Source organism: Sceloporus occidentalis, unplaced genomic scaffold (assembly GCF_023333645.1).
Source record: "Sceloporus occidentalis isolate IW3139 unplaced genomic scaffold, rSceOcc1.0.p SCAF_1, whole genome shotgun sequence".
NCBI lineage: Eukaryota > Metazoa > Chordata > Lepidosauria > Squamata > Phrynosomatidae > Sceloporus > Sceloporus occidentalis.
This window is the reverse complement of record NW_028316981.1, coordinates 97374009-97393719: the sequence shown is the minus strand read 5'-3', so window position 1 is coordinate 97393719 and position 19711 is coordinate 97374009. Positions and strand designations below refer to the sequence as shown.

The window sequence follows — 19711 nt, the reverse complement described above, 5'->3', positions numbered from 1 at the left end:
AAAATCCAACCTTTCCCAGCTTTGTTTTAGATACAGAAGATCTAACTCTCACCTCCTCAGGGTGTGTTCATAAAGTTAAGGTGCTGATATTTTCAGAGCTTAGAGTGGGAAATCAGAATTTGTTGATTAAGCGGTTCTGATTTCTAGAATGTGAAAAGTCAGCAATGTTTACTTCTAACAGCTTCTGTACCATAAGGTCCATTTTAAGATGAGTTGGGTGGTTTGAAAGAAGGAGCACAGTGGGCCTGTGTGTTGCTTGCTTTACTTATAAGTCTGCACCAATTCCTGGACAGTGTAATGGACAGAGGAAGTTTACCTTTTAATATGATCAGTGGGGGGGGGGGGGGGGAATGAAACCATTATCATTAATCAGCAAGTGGATACCCCATGAAATATAGCCCTGCTTAGCTGGAATTCCATGTTTGAATTACAAGCCTACATGGCAATTGTAGCCTGGACATTCTCAGTCCGAACTGAATGCAAAAGTGAAGATCTGAGTTGCAACCCACACTTCAACCTATTTATTGTAGCCCTTTAGGCCCCCGCCCCCCAGTTTTAAAAAACCCGCTCTGTGCCACTGAAAATTGGTGGTATAGTTTGTGACTGAAAATTCAGTATCAAAGCACTGTAGTGCCAGTGGAGAAAAGAGGTAATTTAACTACCTCATTTTCTAAGAATGATTCTTTTCAGTGGTGGAAGGCATGTCTTTACTTTTAAAAAACTGGATAATTTTTTTGAGCCTTAAACTACAAATATTTAAAAATTTCCCAGCTAACCCCCTCAAGTCTCCCAGTAACTATCAACATCTGATGCTCCAGATGCTTAATGATATATTTAAAATAATTATTTGTAATGACTGTAACTTTAATTATTTTTAATGAACAAATATAATTTATTTTATAAGGAACTTAATGAATTCAATCTGAATAAATAATATTTAATGGAAACTTATTAAACAACATTATACTCTAACATAATGATGATAAACTTGTTTCCTGGGAATTAGGCTAATTTGTAGTCAATTAGAATAATTATTGACAGAAAATGATCCTGTACATGATAATGTGGGCCCAAACTTTGGGGCATAATGTCCATATGGATGTATGAGGAAAATTGTGGTCCAAAGATATAAAATTTACTTTTCAAAAAGTTTAATGAAAACGTATACAGTTGGCCCTCCATTTTCACAGAGATCCACTCTGGACACACCCACCCATGAATGCATGGCGGGGTGCCCCATTGGAAATAACAGAGGTTGCCCCTCCATGAGTATTCAAGACCGCGGACCTCAAGTCCACGAGGAAGGAGAGGGGCCTGTATAAGATGATGTATAGATAGGCCCGTTACAAACAGGCAGGAAAGTACGTGCTCAGCACGTACTAGGGTTAGAAAGGGGCATCTCTTCCAGACGCCCCTAACCCTAGTACGGACTGAGTCCATACGAAATGGCGGAGGCTGTTCCACAAGGCCGCCGCCATCTTGATGTAGCGGATGTGCTGCGTCCACACATCACACCCCGGAAATGATGCCGCGAGTGCGCACTTTGGCACTTGCAGCGTCTCTCCCAGGGTGCAGGAAGGAGCGCGATTTTTGCGTTCCTTCTTTGCAGCATCCGGGAACCGCGCCGTTTGGCTGCTGCGGTTCCTGGATGCTGTAACCGGCGGCGGCAGCAGACCACCGCTTTTCGGCGGTCTGTAACCCGCCATAGTATCTAAGCCCAACTAAGTTTTCAATGGCCCAGAATATTCCAAATTAATATTGGGGGTGTCAAAGATAAGGAGGGCTCCTTTTTCTTATGGGATGGCCGCATAAGAAGGCTAAAAGTTACTGGTCTAAGATTTATATGTTAATCCAAAAAAATTAAGAGCTAGATTTTGTAATGTTACCAGAAATGTTTCTTTTGGGCATTATGGATAAAGAACTGGATAGTAGATGTGGATCACCTCTCTGATACATGACAACAGCAACAATAATATTGTTTGCTCAGACTTGGAAATTGATGGAAGACTGGATTGTTAAGGTTGCTGAATTATCTCAAATGGCCAAGTTAACATGGGTTCTAAAGGATAAGCCAAGGAAATAATAATAATAATAATATGTTTTATTTATAGACCGCTATTCCGCGATGATCATAGCGGTGTACAGTAAAATCGTAATACAATACAAAATACAGATAAAGGAGGGAGAAGTCTCGTCCTTCAGGCAGTCCCTGATGTTGCTGGGTCTGCCTGATGGCTCCCTCTGAAGCCGAGATGACAGTTGAGGAGGGAGGGGCCTCTTCCTTCAGGCAGTCCAAGATGTTGCTGGGTCTGCCTGATGGCTCCCTCTGAGGCCGAGATGACAGTTGAGGAGGGAGGGGCCTCTTCCTTCAGGCAGTCCCTGATGTTGCTGGGTCTGCCTGATGGCTCCCTCTGAGGCCGAGATGACAGTTGAGGAGGGAGGGGCCTCTTCCTCCAGGCAGTCCCGATGTTGCTGGATCTGCCTGATGGCTCCCTCTGAGGCCGAGATGACAGTTGAGGAGGGAGGGGCCTCTTCCTTCAGGCAGTCCCTGATGTTGCTGGGTCTGCCTGATGGCTCCCTCTGAGGCCGAGATGACAGTTGAGGAGGGAGGGGCCTCTTCCTTCAGGCAGTCCCTGATGTTGCTGGGTCTGCCTGATGGCTCCCTCTGAGGCCAAGATGACAGTTGAGGAGGGAGGGGCCTCTTCCTTCAGGCAGTCCAAGATGTTGCTGGGTCTGCCTGATGGCTCCCTCTCAAGACTTTCTTGAAAGACTGGGAGCCATTTATGGATTTCTTGAACAATATAAAATCTATGATGTAATAATCTGTGGCTATCGTTATTAGTAATTTTAGTTGGATTTGTAATAATAGAATAATATTTTTCTCTTTCCAAATTTTCTTTTCATTATGGTCACAATTGGGGAGCAGGGGTCAAAGCCTTACTGCTATTAGTCATGTCTTTTTCCCCCCTCACTCTTTTTTCCCACTCTCTTTTTTTCTTTTATTTCCCCCCTCCTTTTTTTCCTTCTTTATTATTCTCTTCTACATTTCCCCTCGTTTCTTTATCTTTGATTGTATATTATTTTGACTGTAAATTTGAGTGTTTGTTAAAAATGAATAAAAATGAATCTCAAAACGAAAAAGAATAATTAGACCACACCTCCTTTGGGAATATATCCCTCAAGCAATGGGCCAATCCAAAGTGGAGCCCCTTGTGGAAGTTGACCACCCTGGTGTACAAGAATCAGTGCCTTGGACAATCCATTACTATTAGCAGCAGCAATAATATCATTTGGCAGAAGCAGTAATATCATTGCACAGCACAGCATGCCTCCCCAGATAAAATGTATTGTTCAGATTGACCCAAAGTGCCTTCATCCTTTGTTTTCTTCTCCTGATGCACAGTGAAGAAACATCTACCTAATTCATCACCGTCACCCTATAAGTTATTAATTACTGCAAACCATAGCAGTGAGTGCACTAAACCTTGGTGGAATGCATTTGGCACATTTCAGCTCTCCTCATAATGTTAAGCTTCATGGTTTACTTTATGACTGATGACTAATCATTTAGGCAGGCAATATCGCTTGAAACTGGCAGCAACTGCCAGTTTCAAACGCAGGACTTTTCCATTTATCTTCCATGAGCTGAAAAGCAACCCCCTAGTTGTCAGGCTTTGAAATGCAGCTGTTGTTTTTGACAGGCTTCTTTTTCAAAAAGTCTTAACATTCATATTGCTGTTTGGAAGCATTGCACCATCTAAACAAAGCCATATATTTTATTTGTTAAGTCAAGTGGAAAAAAAATCTGTCTTCCCTTCTCTAGTTAGTTGGCAGGAATTGAACAAACATCAATTTTGCTTTTCTTTCTTCCTGGAAGCCAGTTCATTGCTTGTAGAAAAATCTTTGATCGACATATCTGAAATTATAAATCCTTCATAAAACTATAATAGTGGTTTTATTAAGTGACCACCAAGAACAACCTGATTGGTTTAAGCTAATAGTGTTTGACCCCTAGTATTTTCTCTTAATAACAACCTGTGCTGGGAGCTTGGAACTATGTTCATAAAGACATGACCAGTTGATGTGTACTTTAAGGTAACCATGGTGTTTTCTTCTGAGTAGTTTTAACCACAAGGCAGTAGCTAGAAGTATGTCACCTGCACTGGAGGTGGTAGAGCAGTAGGAATCTAAAAACTATCAAAGTATAATCTAAAATATGTGTGTGTGTATATGTGTCTGTGTGTTGTGTGCCTTCAAGTTATTTCCGATGTATGGCAACCCTAAAGGGAACCTATCATTGGATTTTCCTGGCAAGATTTGTTCACAAGAGGTTTGCCATTGCCTTCCCTGAGGCTGAGACCATGTGACTTGACTAAGGTCATCCAGTAGGTTTCATGGCCAAGAAGGATTTGAACCCTGGTCTCCAGAGTTCTAGTCCAATGCTCACATCACTATGCCACACTGGCTCACAGTCTGCCACATACTACCTCCATAAATTCAGAACTGATAGAGATCTCTTGGTGTAAACCCATAGTATATTTGTATTCCTATAATGTTATTGATATTCCTACTATGATATCACTCCTAAGAAAGAACTAGGTGTGATATATATATTTATTTTTCAAGTGCCATAATGCAGTCCTAAGTATGAAAACTTTCATATTCTATTTTAACTCCCTCAGGCATCCTTCTTGTGCCCACTAAAATTAGCAGGACCTCAGGGAGAATGTTTGGCCTTCTATAGAATAAGCTATTACCTTAGAGTAATTTCTCTGGTGATAGAAATGGCAGAATTTTAACAAAAGTACAGCTTTACATTCATGTGAATATCCAAGAGAAATCAATCACCATGGATAATGTAGCTGTTCCATACATATTTACATTTACATAAATTTCCAAAAAGGATTTGGGATCAGATTCTAGGATTTCATTTGGCACTGTATTCTCTCTTGTACTTCCTTCAATGCAGTTATTTTAGTTTTAAGTATTATAGTTTTGTGTTTTTGTTGAACAGAGGGGAGCAGTCATTTTGCATGGTACCACATTGCATTAGTTTCCCTTTTAGTCATCAGATAAATCTAAAATAGCTATCAGAAAAATCTCAAGAAATAAAGCAGGGGGATGCACTCTATGCTAGAGGATTTGAGGTCACAGAAGATACAGTCTTGTCTGCCATCCTTGCTAACATTGGGATTTTCAGTCCCTGAGACAGATGATTTGGAGATTTGGAACATGGTGTCAGTGATATGCTGGTAACATTCAACTCTGTTTGGGCTAGGTGTGGCAGTGATCATTTGAGCAGACTGCTAAGGGGAGCAAATAGCCATGGCACAAAGTACCTTTTAATTGCTTTGGATGGTTTATCTTAGGGCCCATTCAGACTACACTTTACCCCGGATCAGAAATCGATCCTTGCACATGAAATTCATATTGGCCCCGAATCTGTCACAATCCATTTCGAGGCATGCACAAGCAAATGCCCTTTAACCAGGGTCATCCAGAATCGGGGCAAAAGCCGTCTTTTTTGGGGGGGAAAGGGTTCCACGAAATATGAACTTGCCCCCGATCATGATCAGGTCAAATTCAGGGGAGGGATTAAGGTCAGAGGGCAGGCAGAGAACAGGGCATTCCCTCCCCTCATTGGAGAAGGAGGAGGAGGAGGACGGAGCCAGAGGAAGGATGCCAAAAAGAGGAATCTGACAGGAGGCAAAGGAGGCAGAAAGGGGGAATGGGGTGACTGATGGGATCAATTCAGGGCAGGTCAGGGGGCCAGAGCAAGCCAAGGCTCTGCTCTCCAGCAGGGACCTTTTCCCTTTTATTTTTATTTTTTTAATTATTTTTCTCCATCTATGCGCATGTTTTTTGCTTCAGGTAGATCTATATTTAGATAGAATGTGGCTAGCTGCTTGTTCACTTTGCCTTTCATTTCCTGGTTTCCTCCTGAAAGGAGCCCTTTGCAAGATGCTTTTTCCCTTTGCAAATGAATGTTATAATGCAAATGTTACAGTATGTTTCTCTTTCCAATTTGGCACACTGGCAAATTGATACACAGAATGCTTTTGCTACTGTCTCAAAGGGGTAGCCTAGGAAATGCAAAGAATGCATGGCATTGCTTCTTTTTCTGGCATTCCTAGGTGAGGAAATTATTATTATTATTATTATTATTATTATTATTATTATTATTGTCCTGGACTGCAGCCAGCACACACAAACACTCACCGATAAGGATGGCTTAGCAAGGTAATTAACTATGCAGCTGAGAAATAGTCCACAAACCTTGCAAGGAGTGAGAGAGAGAGAGCAAGCTGAAAGCCAAAGCTGAAGTCAGGATAACAGAGGTCACGATAGTCAGTCCAGTCCAGAGTCAGGGCAACCAGAAGGTAGCAGAAGTCCAGTTCGTTCCAAAGTCAAGAGTCAAGGCAACAAGGATTCAAGATACATGGAGTCAGTGCAGGCAGCAATCACACGAAAGGATCATGCAATAAACTCTGGCTGTGAGTTGGCGTCTCCCTGCTCATTAAGTAGGAGACGCTCTCCCCCGTGCCAGCTGAGGCTGATTTGCTAATTGCCTCTCAGCAATCCTCCTGGATCTATGCACACAAGCACTCTCAGCCCTGCATTGCCTAAAGGAAGGAACCTCCAGGCATGATTCCTTCCCAGAGTCACCACTAGGCTGTTGCACCACAAGAGAAATCCCACCAGCACTAGGACCTGGCTGAGCCTCCTCCTCTGGGGCTAGGATCTGGCAGAGCAGGATTAGCACCTGGTGTAGCCTCAATTTCCCCTTGCACTGGAGGAGCTACATCCTCCTCTGAGTCCGGCTCTTGGCTGGCCATGACTATTATTATTATTATTATTATTATTATTACATATGTATGAGGCATTCTGGCGTGGCAAGGTGGGGGGATACAGGATGCAGAGATGGCATTAACTTGCATTTTGGGGTTGAAAATGGGGCCAAGGGCAGATCATAACCTGCACTGACCCAAATGCCCACAACACACACACACACACCGGAGGTTTTTAAATTTGACAAAGTGTGCACATTTTGTTGCCTGGTCCTTTAAAAAAAAGGAGGGGGAAGCACACTGCCAATGCCCCAATGAGTGCTGGAAACGTCACCTATGACGATCGCGGAACTGAATTTTGATTGACAGCAGGCGCCTTCATTTTAAACCCTATTTCTCCAGAGGGCATTCGGGGCAAAATACCCCTGATTAGGTAGTGAGCACTTGCTTCTGGAGGGATTCAGGGAGGGGGAAACCGAAGCTGCCCAGTTCCTTCCAGCGCAAAACCGCCAGTGAGAATGGGGCCTTAGAGAGGTATAGTGCAGACACACACACCTTTGTAACTCCAGTGCTTGACTGCGGTAACACACTCTTGGAGCTTGTTTGAAGGTTGTCTGCAAAGTTTGGTTAAAACATATCTGCCTGTTTGATTCTGGGAGGGATCCAAAGGGAACATATTACATCTCTGCTAGAACAATAACGTTGGGGCCCTGTTTGCTTCTAAATGCAGTCTGAAGCATTGGTTTTAATGATTATAGAATCATAGGCCCGTTACAAACGGGCACCCAAGTACGCGACGAGCGCATACTAGGGTTAGAAAGGGGCATCACTTCTTGACACCCCTAACCCTAGTACAGACCCAGTCCGTACAAAATGGCGGCGCCCTATACAGATGGGCGCCGCCATGACTACGTCACCACCGCGCCGCCGCCAAATGAGGCAACACAGTTGTGACATTGTCACGCCGCGCAAGGGTGCCTAGAGCGCCCTTTCCGCGACGCAAGAAGGAGCTCCAAAATGGATCTTATTCTGCAGTTTGCGTCACTGGCGCAGCCTTTAGATGGCTGCGTCAGGGACGCAAGGAAGAAAGGGGCCAAGCCTCTGTTTAAAGGTCTTCAAGAAAGTAGACCTGATCACACTCTGAGGGAGTGTGTTCTACTGTCAAACAGCTCTCACTGTCAGGAAGTACCTCCAGATGTTGAGGTGGAATCTCTGTTCCTTGCATCCATTGATCCATGTTCTAGTCTCTGGAGCAGCAGAAAACAAACTTGCTCCGTCCTCAGTGTGACACCCCTTCAAATATTTAAAGAGGGCTACCATATCACCCCTTAACCGTCTCTTCTCCAGGCTAAACATACCCAGCTCCCTAAGTCTTTCGTCATAAGACATGGTTTCCAGACCCTTCACCATTTTGGTCGCCCTCCTCTTGACACATTCCAGTTTGTCAACATCCATTTTGAATTGTGGTGCCCAGAACTGGACACAGTATTCTAGGTGAGGCCTAACCAAGGCAGAATAGAGTGGCACTATTACTTCCCTTAATCAAGACACTATACTTCTGTTGTTGCAGCCTAGAATCGCATTGGCCTTTTTAGCTGCCACATCACACTGTTAACTCATGTTCAGCTTGTGGTCTACTAGATCCCTTTCACACGTAGTCTTGTTCAGCCAGTAGTCCCCCATCCTATAACTGTGCATTTCAACTTTTTGCCTTAAGTGCAGTGCCTTACATTTCTCTGTGTTGAAATTCATTTTGTTAGCTTTGGCCCAGCTTTCTAATCTATTCAAGTCATTTTGCATTTTGATCCTGTCGTCTGGGGTATTAGCTATTCTTCCTAATTTGGTGTCATCTGCAAATTTGATAAATTTGATTTAAAGCCATAAATAGCGTTGGACGCACTTAACTAAGGTTATTCTCAGAACTTAAAAGCATAATATTTTTTTGCTACAATTCCAAGGATTTTAAGTGCCCTTCTGGCTGGAAGATTTGAGAAACTGTAGTCTTATATGACAATGATGATGACAATTGTGATTATGACTGTGGTGGTGATGATTCTTTTGCTTCTGGCAACCTCCTTCTGCCAGGACCTTTGGAGAATTCATCTCCAGTCCTATCTCTAGTGAGGCTAGGCTACCAGGGGTAATGAGCAGAGAGTTTCACATTTGGTTTTAATTTTTCTGTTATTTAATATTCAAGTTGCCCCAAGAGTCTGTTAAAACTATGGGGCAAGATACAATACATCTCATGTTACTAAGGTTTGGTCCAGAATGCCTAGTCTTGAAGGTGAGAATGACATGGCCTTCATGAACCTGTTTCCCAAATGCAGAGCTTGGAAAAGGTACAATAGCCATGCTACCTGAGGGTGTTTGAGAAATGTATTTTAAAAGAAGTCACTTTTCCAAGCTGTATTCAAATGGAATTTGTCACAGAACACTATAACAACGAAAGTATAATAAGCTGCCTTGTACTAGATTAGACTATTTGTCCATTGTACATGGATTTTCACCTTAGCCTGGCAGAGGTTTTCAACAAAAGTCTTCCTTATCAGCTGATCCTTTCAGCTGAGACCCATTCATACTACAGAGTTATAGCATTAGCATTCCACTTTGGCTTCATTCCTATGGAATCCTGGGACTGGTAGTCTGATGAGGCACTAGAGTTGCTCATGGGCTGAAAATTCCAAATTCTCCTCCCAAAACTGCAGAATCCATGATTCCATGGGATGGAACCTTGGCAGTTAATGTGGAAGCATAGTGCTATAACTGTGTGGTATGAAAGGAACCCCAGGTATTTCAGACGATGCCAAGAACCAGTGCTATCATAAGGGTTGGCATCATCCATTGCAGTAATTCATGGTGTCATCCCCAAATTGACTTTCTCCAATGCCACACCATGCAGAATTCTTAGTAGTGTTTTTTTTTTTTACTAAGGTTACTCATAAATCATAATTCCTGTGTATCACTGAATGTAATGGTAATAGTTGTGAAGTAAACAACTAGTAAAATTAAATTTATACTTTTAAATTACAATATTAGGCACACAACCTAAAGAGTTGCATGTGCTTAAAGTAAAAATTTAGTAAGATGTAATGCTTATAAAGAAAATTTTTAAAAGAATATATATTTTTAATTAAATGGTTTAAAATATATTTTAAAGAATAAATGTTTAAAAAACTGGGGTCTCCCTTTCTTCTCCCACTGAACCTTGCCCCACTCACATCACTTCTTCAATGTTTTAAAGGGAAATTCCACAGCTCATTTCTACCCAAAGACAGATGTTTGTGCACGGAAATGTCCACCCCCCTTTTGGACTAAAACTATGGGACTTTCTACACTGATAGAAGGATGGGCCTTACCATTTCCCCTAGAGCCACATGAGGTATCAGTCCACAGATAAAAGCATTGTAGGCAAAGACACCCATATATGCACATAGACTGTGGTTTCTGGGGTGAGGGAGAGGCTTGAACTTCAACCCACCCTGATCAAGATTACTGGGGTGGGCTCCAGGTTTAAACTTGCCTCCCTCCAAGCCATCTTAATCACAGACACTGAAAGGGTGGTCAGGTTAAAGCCTCTGCTCCACCTTACCCCAAAGACTTTGACTAGAAGCATGGTTTTCCAGTTATCACAAGTAGTATGCATATAGCAACTCTGGCCCTTTCAGAGTAACTGGAGAGTTTAGGAGTCTAATGCTGGGGGTTGGAGGTTTGGGGGATCAGGGGTGTTATGAGGAAACAAAACATTTTCAAGTGGTTTTGGCAGTGTTATGACAGTTTTCAGGCCAAAACTGATCTGAAAAATCAGCCCCCCAAAAATTAAAATTGGGAGGGGAGTTGTAGAGGGCTTTAAGTACTGCACTTAGGAGTTTCAAGGGCTTCATGAAATCTGCAGGCTGTACTTTCTCCACTCCCGTTGTATATAGTCCCTTCTGGATCTCTCCAGATGTGTTCTTAAGCTTCATAGAATGAATATCTTAGTTGTTTTGATCCTTTATACCTGCAGTTCCTTGGGCCAAAGATGTTTAAACAAATGTGTTTAATGGGGCTGAGTTCAAGCAAATGCCTTGCACTTCTTTTTATTCTGTAAGCCATTCTTGAGGGAAAAGACAGGATATAAATAAAGTGTTTAATTGAATGATTTATTGATTGAACTTTGGTTCCTCTTTTAGTTCTTCTGGCTTCTTTAAGTTACATTGTCTACCCATTGATTATGTTACTTTGTGTTTGTGTTTGTGTGTGTTTGTGTGTGTGTTTTTAATTATTTCCATTTTAAAATTGAACAGAGCAAACTGGGAAGAGAACAAAGGGAAGAAGAAGTGATCCAAAAAGAAAAGGAAAAGACGATAGGAAAAGCAGTCCTGAGAAAGAAAAAAGGAAATCAGGAAATGAATTGGTACTAGGACAGCTGGGTGAGTTTGACTTCAAAAATGCATCTTTAAAATCTGAAGTGTTCCAAAATGTTACCAGGGAAGTTATGGAATAAAAGTTTAATAACAAGCTAAGTCACAGTTATACTTAATTTTTTAAATTATTTGTAAACTATTAGCATTGTACTCATACTAGCTCTCATCAAATGTAAGTAGTGTAATATTTCATAACTGTCAGCTAGGTCACAAATATCTTTCATGGCACAATGCTCAAGTAAGTGGTAACTATAAGTGGCACTCTAGGCTGAAACTGATTATATGGACCCATTTCATTCAGGTTCTAGGCCTTGTTGTGATGCAGAATCTGCTGCAGTTTCCTCTGGTGGATGACCTGTGCCAAGGAAGGACACAGGAGCAGGTGGTCTCTCCGTGATCTCTCAGCAAATTTCCATACTATTCAGTGTGGTATTCTTCTGGAGAGCCTGCCTGATGTCATGAACAGTGTTGCTGTGTGAAAGCAGTTCCCTACTCACCTTGCCGCTCACTTCCAGAACGTGATGCTTAGGAGTTGGCACTTGATGCCATGACACCATGTTCTGCAGTACCTGAAGATTATTTCTTGTCCTCCGTTCATGTTAACATCCGCAGAACACTTTTGGATGAGATCATCTTGAGATTAGTGCTAGAATTATGAGACCACTCAGTCTCTATTTTATGTATAATTCAGGTGAAGCTCATTTCTCAACCTTAGTTCTGTCAACATGAGGTACTATTAGGATGGTGGTCAGGAATGGTCTGTTCTGTTTGGGATGGAATTCTGTTTCCCCAAAAGGACTGTGCCCATTCTTTTGGGGAGACCATTAGCTGAGAGTTTCTTATTGGAGACCCAGCTTGTCATCCTCTGGAAGAAACATCCTGGCAACAGTTACTGATGCTCTGTAACCTCCAGATTAGACTGCTTGGATTGTGCAGTTCAAAACATAGTAGCTAGGCTGCTAAGCTGTGGCAGTGTATCTCTGCAGTGCTCTAGAGGCATTTGCTCCATTTCGAGACATAGTATTAGTATTATAATTTTCAGACAAATTATTAGCGTATACCTTAAATTTCATTCACATCTTTGCACTAAACACACCTAAAATTATCAATCTCATGATTTACCCAGTCTCTAAGATCTTCTCTGGATACCTTCCTCCTGAACTCACATTCCACTAGAAAAAAGCCCATTTCAGGTGTGGTGCCCAGCTAATGGAAAGTTCTCTTCAGAGAAAAACACCTGGTACCAACCCTTGGCTAAAATCCTATGGGGCAGTATGCTGACATAGAGGTTTGTTATGCTAGCAGTTCTGTGTGCACACATAGAGAAGGAGTAGGAGGGACAGAAATGTGGGATTGTGAGAAGGAGAAGACTGCCAGTTCCATGGTTTTTTTAATAGCTGGCATCTGACAGAAGCCTGTAGAGCCACAGCAATAGTATGGGATTGGCTGCAAAAGTTGCCAAATCTGGGCAGGCAGCAGATTTGGGATGCCATCAGAGGGAAGCAAATAATTTGCTATTTAAGATATTGTATTTCTGCTTCTGAGAGCTTGGGGGCGGGGGGGGAGAGACCACCTTGTGAGATGTTCTGCATTACATGCCAAAAATAGAATGGTCAGCCTTTGGTACTATGTGCCCTGACTGACTTTGGCAGGGGCACCATGTGGTGTTCTGTCTCAGGCATTCCAATCTGCATCTTCAGAGCTCCCCATTCTCAAGATAAGGAGGAACAAGTGTGCATGCAGCAGGCTGCCAAATGCCATTGCCCACACTCCTGGCTGAGTACAATGGGAAAGGGAAGAAAGAGGAGCAATTAGGGGAGGAAGAGGAATGGTGAACAAACAAGAGTGATGCATAGGGCATAACAAAGTAGAACAGGAAGGTCAGGGAGGGAAAGAAATGAAAGTAGGAAACACAAGAGGGGAGATTGAAAGAGTAAACAAAAGAATGAGGCAAAAATAAGAGATGTGATGTATAGAAGGGAGAAAGGAAAAGGAATGACATGTTGGGAAAGAGAAATGAGAGACAGAAATGCGGGGTTGTGAGGAGCACTATGCTTATTCACTCCGCCGTGTGATATTTTACTGTGAACCCTCATTTACCTCACGCTGTTAGGGCTCCTTGTTCAAGCATTATAAAACATTTGATGCAAATTCTTGGCAGTATGATTTGCATTCAGACTTTCCCAGATCAATAGATCTTACATATGGCATTATTTCTCTAATCTGTAAGGTTGCATTAGTCATTCTGAAACCTCTGCCTGCCTAATTATCTTGCCAGATATTTATCTGCTCTTTAAAACCATGATTTAACTTAAAAGCAAAAATGAAACCAACATAACTGTTGAATGTCTTTCTTCTGAAATCTTTTCTGCTTTTTTTTCTATCCATTATTTTTCCATAGGTTTGTCAACTTCCTTTCCTATTGATGGGACCTTCTTCAACAGCTGGCTGGCTCAGTCTGTACAGATCACCACAGAGAACATGGCTATGAGTGAGTGGTCCTTAAACAATGGCCATCACGAAGACACCACCCCTGGTCTTTCTGAGGAGCTTTTACAAGATGAAGAGACTTTGTTAAGTTTTATGATGGATCATTCTTTGAAGTCTCCATTGAAGCAGAGTGACATAACCAAGAAAGGTAAAAGCAAAATGCGAACACACACTAAGAAAAAATCTGCAAGAAATGGCTTGAATACCATCTATAAGAGACATCAAGAAGATTCAGCTCAGTGGACTAATGTAAATCCTTCATCAGATAACACCACAAAATCTCTATCCCATGACAGAAACAATAAGGCTGAGAAAAGTGTGGACAGACTCCAGCAAGAGCGCAGAACGACATGTGAAGTAAAAAAAATATCAAAGAAGGGCTCTTCCCATCCAGCATCTCCTCTTCCAAAAGCAGATGATTCTCAAGCATCACCCCAGAGCACCATAAGTAAACTAAGTAATGATGAGGAACCAGTGAGATATGCCCCATTTGATCCCAATGCCCTGGTTAAAGTGCCTGATTCAGTGGGTAGTCTGAAAACAGTGGTGAGGTTCAAATTACCAAAAGAGGGCAGAGGGACTCGGAGATCACAGAATGAGAAACTCGAGATTGTTAATGGACCTTCAGGAAGTGACAGATCAAAAGTTATCTTACACCGTTTTGACAATGAAACTGATGGCTACTTCTCAGATGCAGAAATGAGTGACTCTGACACTGAATCAAGCAGTGGCAGAGGACATCACAGCCAGTTAGATTCAGGAAATGAAGATAATTTCCGAATGGGTATTTTGGCATCCTAATATATCAGATAGACCAATTGTGAATGACAGCTCTATGAGGCCTAAATCCAGTTATAACTGCCATGTCCAATTTCCGCCTGGTATCATAACTGTTTATTTGGAGGTTTTTTGTTTTTAATTTGTATATATAGTTCAAAAACTAGCACTGTTTTCTTCTTCTCTAAATGCCTGAGAAACATCTCCCACCTTCACTGACTTAGACTTGTATACTGTAACAGTAGTTGGCCCTTCTTAGTCAAATCCTAAATATCCTGGTTAAACAAAATGCAAGCATGTGCATTATTAGGGACCTTAGGCTTGCTGGTAGTGAGCAGGACATCCTAGAATTTTAATGAGGAGGCCTGATATTCCCAGTATCTGTTGTTCATGCAGGGAATGACAGTTTTATGGGCATTATTTAAACCAAGTGAATAGATTTCATGGTCTGCCTGGTGTTACTGCCTCTGTTCAGCAGGGTGCAGAATGGGAGTACTACTATGGTAGCCAACGATATACACAGATCTTAATGGGAAAGTAAATATATATGTTTGAGTGTGCATGTGTATGTGCGTGCACACATGTGCATGCATACATGCACATGTGTGGAGTTTGTCAGCATGTGTGTCGGTGTGTGTGTGCAACTATGAAGTAAAATAAGCGATTATTTTTTAAAGAAGCACAACAAGCTTATTTGAAGAAAGCACTTAATGGGTGGAGAAATACAGCAGTGTATTCGTGGTCTATTAAATTCTTGTTTTTTATTTCTTACCTCTCTGGTTCAATCTGAGTCCGTCCAAGGGGCCGAGAAGCAAGATTTAGCCTTGTCACTCCAGCTATCAGCTGAGCAGTACTATATATATTCATTCAAAGCTCTCAGTGGATAGAAGAAATCACATATCTCTGTGAAGGCTGCTCTGTTCTCTATGGGTATCTCCCCTGAGTAACTTGGGGTACTATTCACTATTGAAACCTAATGGTTTGGCTACCTGAAGCAATTCCCATAATTTCCTCAGGTTGATTATGGTAGCCTTTTACCAAAACACTTGGGCCAATATAGACAACAAGGAGGACGAATTCCATTAAGAAGGAAATTATTCAAAGTGGTTTTTTGTTTTTTTTTTAAATGGTAATACTAGCCCAATGGCTTCATTTCCCAACTTCGGAAAGGAAGTCAACATATGGGCAAATTATGGCTCATGTGGAGCTAAACATATACGCTTCCTCTGTATGAAAGGGGTCATTCAGTTGTAGACATGCCATTGAGACATAATTAAGAAATTTGTCTCTTTCCATTTTTTTCTAGAGTCTATAACTAAATTGATGGCTTCTCCCCTTTCTATACTTCCATTTTAAAACTGAAATCCTGATAGCAAGCTGTTGCCCCATCATGCGATGGTGATTCAAAGGAGTCAGCAATCTAAATTTTTCAATAGTGTTGTGCATCAGTTGTCTCTAATAAGCCTTAAGTGTTGTTCAAAAACCCATCATGTTACCTGTGAGTCATGCAAATTTCCATATTTGCACTTAATGACACCATTACTCCCAATTTTGGCTTCAAAGGTCACAGTTAAAGTTTGCTACATGCTTTATGGTAGTGACCCCAGTGTGAGCTCAGGGAACAAAAACAAAAAGAAAAGTGAATTTCACTAAAACTTTTTGTTGTTGGTATGTTACTTTAAATATGTGTGTGTGCGTTTATGTGTACGTATATATATATACACTGGGACACTTCTGCTTGTTAACCCATCTCTTTCAGACTGGGGGAGACAAAGACTTTGCAGTTGTTTAGATGAATCAGTGAAATTATTTTGTGGATGCCAAAGAATATTTTGAGAATAAAATAGCACAGCCAGAAACCATAAACTTGTTATTTGAAAACAAACTAACAAAAGAATGAAAGCTTTTCAGCTACAAAAGGACTGAATCCGTTGTTCATGACACAGCTGAGGCATTAGGTTGCAAGCTTGCTCAAGATGACGCTTTTATCATTTGGAACACTTCCCACTATTTGATTTCTTATGTTCTTTGCTCATTCTAGTCAGAGCAATGTTGGTTTTATTTTTTCTGATGCCATACATTGGCTATCCTTGGAGTTATTTTCTTAATCTATTTTTGGTGGGATTTATTTTTTTGAGTGAGGGAAAGAAGTCATTTTCAAGCCTTCAAACATGCTCAATATCCCACCAGTTGAGTTAACAATTTGGAAAAGAATTGGAAAAGAAACCAAAAGCGAGAGCCAAACAAACATCAGTGCTTTGTTGATTTCAAATGAAGCACTGAATGAAATGGAACACAATTTGATCTTAGCCTAACTCATATGTTTTGGCAAGTAAATTTTACTCCATAACCAAGGCTTGATATGCTCAGATAATGTTAAATACAGTAAATAGGACTTAGTTTTATCTTATCAAGCTTGCTAGGCTTTAGCTACAATATCCTAGTTACATCATACAAATAATCAATATGCTGCCTTTTAATGGATCTTGCTTCCGTGTGCTTCAGTTCAACTATAGCTATGGGGGGAAAACAGAAAAAATCCAGAAATCTCACTGTACACAGCTTCATTCATCAGCTACCGCATTACTTGCCCGCTCACTCAGTACAGGACAAATAAAGGGGCAGCCTTTAAAGAGCAACCAAACTAAAGCAACACCTATTTTCCATAATTGGATTCTGTGTAGAACTGTGAGATACTCCATTGTTACTGTGAATGAGAAATATTTTTGAACCAAAAACAAAAAAGCAAAAAAAAAAAAATGGAACATAAGAAGACAGATTACTTCACTCTGCACTAGGACCTACCGCGTGAACACCATAGGATTGCATACCTGGATTTTCCCTCAAAATTAAAGAGAATGGGATAGGCTCTGCTCACATGGAATTCCACAAAGCCGAGTGGAGTTCTGGATCACACCCTTTCTATAGGATGTCAAGCTTGTAGCTATCATGATTTTGCAATCAAGGAATAAAAGGGGGCAGATTTGACTATTGGGAGAAGAAAGAGAAATGGACAAAAAGAGAGAGAGAGAGAGAGAGAGTATTTCTCCTAGAATTACTAAAAGACAGTAATTTCAACATTGTTCCTTATTAGGCTGGATATACCACTGGTTGTATCAAGTGGTGGCCTTCTGTTTACAGAAGTGGCTTGGATACAGAGAAAAAGAAATGTGCTTTTCACTGCTTGCCTTCCATTCAGCAGTTTATTGGAGGTTGCAGTAAAAAGAGGAGACACCTTATATTACCCGAAGCCTGTGCTAGATCTATGCCCCTTGCCTAAACTAAAGGGCACCACTGGATTCAACGCTATGTTAGAAATCATACTCACTAGAGACTACCGCACAGTAGGGTACATTTTTACATGTGTATATAACTGTTGAGGAATGTTTTGGTTTGGATTTTTGAAATGCATTCAGAATGTCAGTAACAAATCAGTAATACATTCAGTGAGTGCCTTGGATCCGATTGCAGTCTCTGGAGTTGTAGAAGAGGCCATGCAGGCTGCTGCCTCTTCACTCATGTAAATGTAGTGCAGTGGTATAGTGGGGAAGTCCCTCAGAAGTGGTCCAGATGGTTAATCTCCACTAGCATTTGGATATTGGTTTATCCAGCTGACTGCATGAGGAAGCTGCTTATAGCCAAAGGGCTTACCTTAGAAAAGGGAATGTTTTCTCACTGAAGATCCAGATCTGCCATATTTTAAATCATATCCAGTACTCCTATCTTCACATATTTTGTAGTGGTGTATCTAGGACCCTGGATGTTTGTTTCTGCTCAGTTGACATATTAATCAACGTTCTTTTAATAGTTCTAGCCTTCCTTTGCCATTTAGCACCTGTATTATTCCTGCAGAAACAATAACAAAAAAGAAATTGTAGATTGGAAATATGTTTGCCGCACTGTAAATGTATTTTTAGATGAGCAGAAAGGGGCATGGAAAGCATAAATGGTCTATTTTGTTAAATAAAAGACTTTAGGCTTGATGTCTGAACTTCAAATATTGACATTTGCACTGTAAAGTATGGATCCCATTCACTTTGGGAAAGCAGCATCATGCTTATATATTAACATGTTAATAAAAATACTCATTTTTTGGTTTCTCCATGAGAATCAAACATTTGTTTTAAAAACTTCAGTGTTGAATAGAATTTCCTCAAGACAATTTGGATAATTTACCCACATTTACTTTCCAGCCCTCTTTAGTTTTTTAGAATAATTGTCTTGTGGCAGGTCTTTGACGATTTTGTAGACTGTTAGATTTATTAATTTTTTAAAAAGTTAATGAAACAAATCTTTAGCAAATCTCACCTGAAAGTACAATGGAGAATTAGCCATTTCTGCAGAAGGAAAAGGAAGGGGAAGAATTTAATCCCACCTTTCCTTCCCCTCAGCTCCTCAGAATCAGGTCTTTCCATTTCCTCTTGCCAGGTAGGCAAGTTTTGGTTGTTCTTTAAGGAAACTCTTGTATACTTTGCTCCATTCCACACAGACATAAAACAGGCCCACTCCGTATCAGTTACAGCAAATGATATGAATGTCACAGAAGGCAAAGCCCTTCTGTTTTCTTTGTTTCAAAGAAAGTGATGTGCCATTTGTTAATATAAAAGAGAAATATTAAAAAATATATTGAAAAGAGCAATTTTAAATTATTTTTGGCTTATGTTGCGATATTTATTTTCTTGTATTAGAAATTCCTTTGTAGAGAAAAAATGTATTTTTCATTAATGCGAAAACCTATTTCTCCTTTTTGTACATTTTCCATGTTAGTTAATCTTTAAAGCAATATAATGTATCAAAGTTGTTCTGTGTGAAAGCTGTATTATGCATGCTGTTTGTGTTGCCTTGGAATAGGTCCGTCTGCCATAATTTTCATCATGTTTCGATTCAGTGTATGCTTTAATACACATTGGGACCATGGCCCATTTGCTTATGATAAAAGAAATACCTTTGCATTCTTCAGTGTGTTAGCAAATGCAGTCAATAAAGCTGTGTTTTCTGTGTATTTTTGCCTGACTGTTGAGTACTCAACAGGGTTGATTCACCTTATTATCAAAGGGAGTCATCTTTTCCTGCTCCTGTAAGTCCATGGTAACAGCAAGCCTTAGAATTGTTGGCATCTATGCAATATTAATTAGCTTCCATTAAGACTGTGGACATAATTAGATTTTAATTCCTTAATGGTGGGGCTGTGCATATGCCACAACTCTGTGAAAGTACCAAAAAACTGCAAAATGTACTATTAACTATAGAATT

At 40.8% G+C, this 19711-nt stretch overlaps 1 protein-coding gene across 4 annotated transcripts in view; it reads left to right on the top strand.

Annotated features, from left to right (window-relative positions):
* Positions 1–19460, top strand: part of JADE2 (jade family PHD finger 2) — a 232061-nt gene extending 212601 nt beyond the window's left edge. For all 4 annotated transcript variants that reach the window (XM_089530074.1, XM_089530083.1, XM_089530064.1 and 1 more), the window contains exons 11-12: positions 11072–11197; positions 13593–19460. In XM_089530074.1, coding sequence (XP_089386200.1) covers positions 11072–11197; positions 13593–14482 — 1016 coding nt within the window. In that variant the 3' untranslated portion in view covers positions 14483–19460. The remainder of the gene's footprint in view (positions 1–11071; positions 11198–13592) is intronic.
* The last annotated feature ends 251 nt before the right edge of the window (positions 19461–19711 follow it).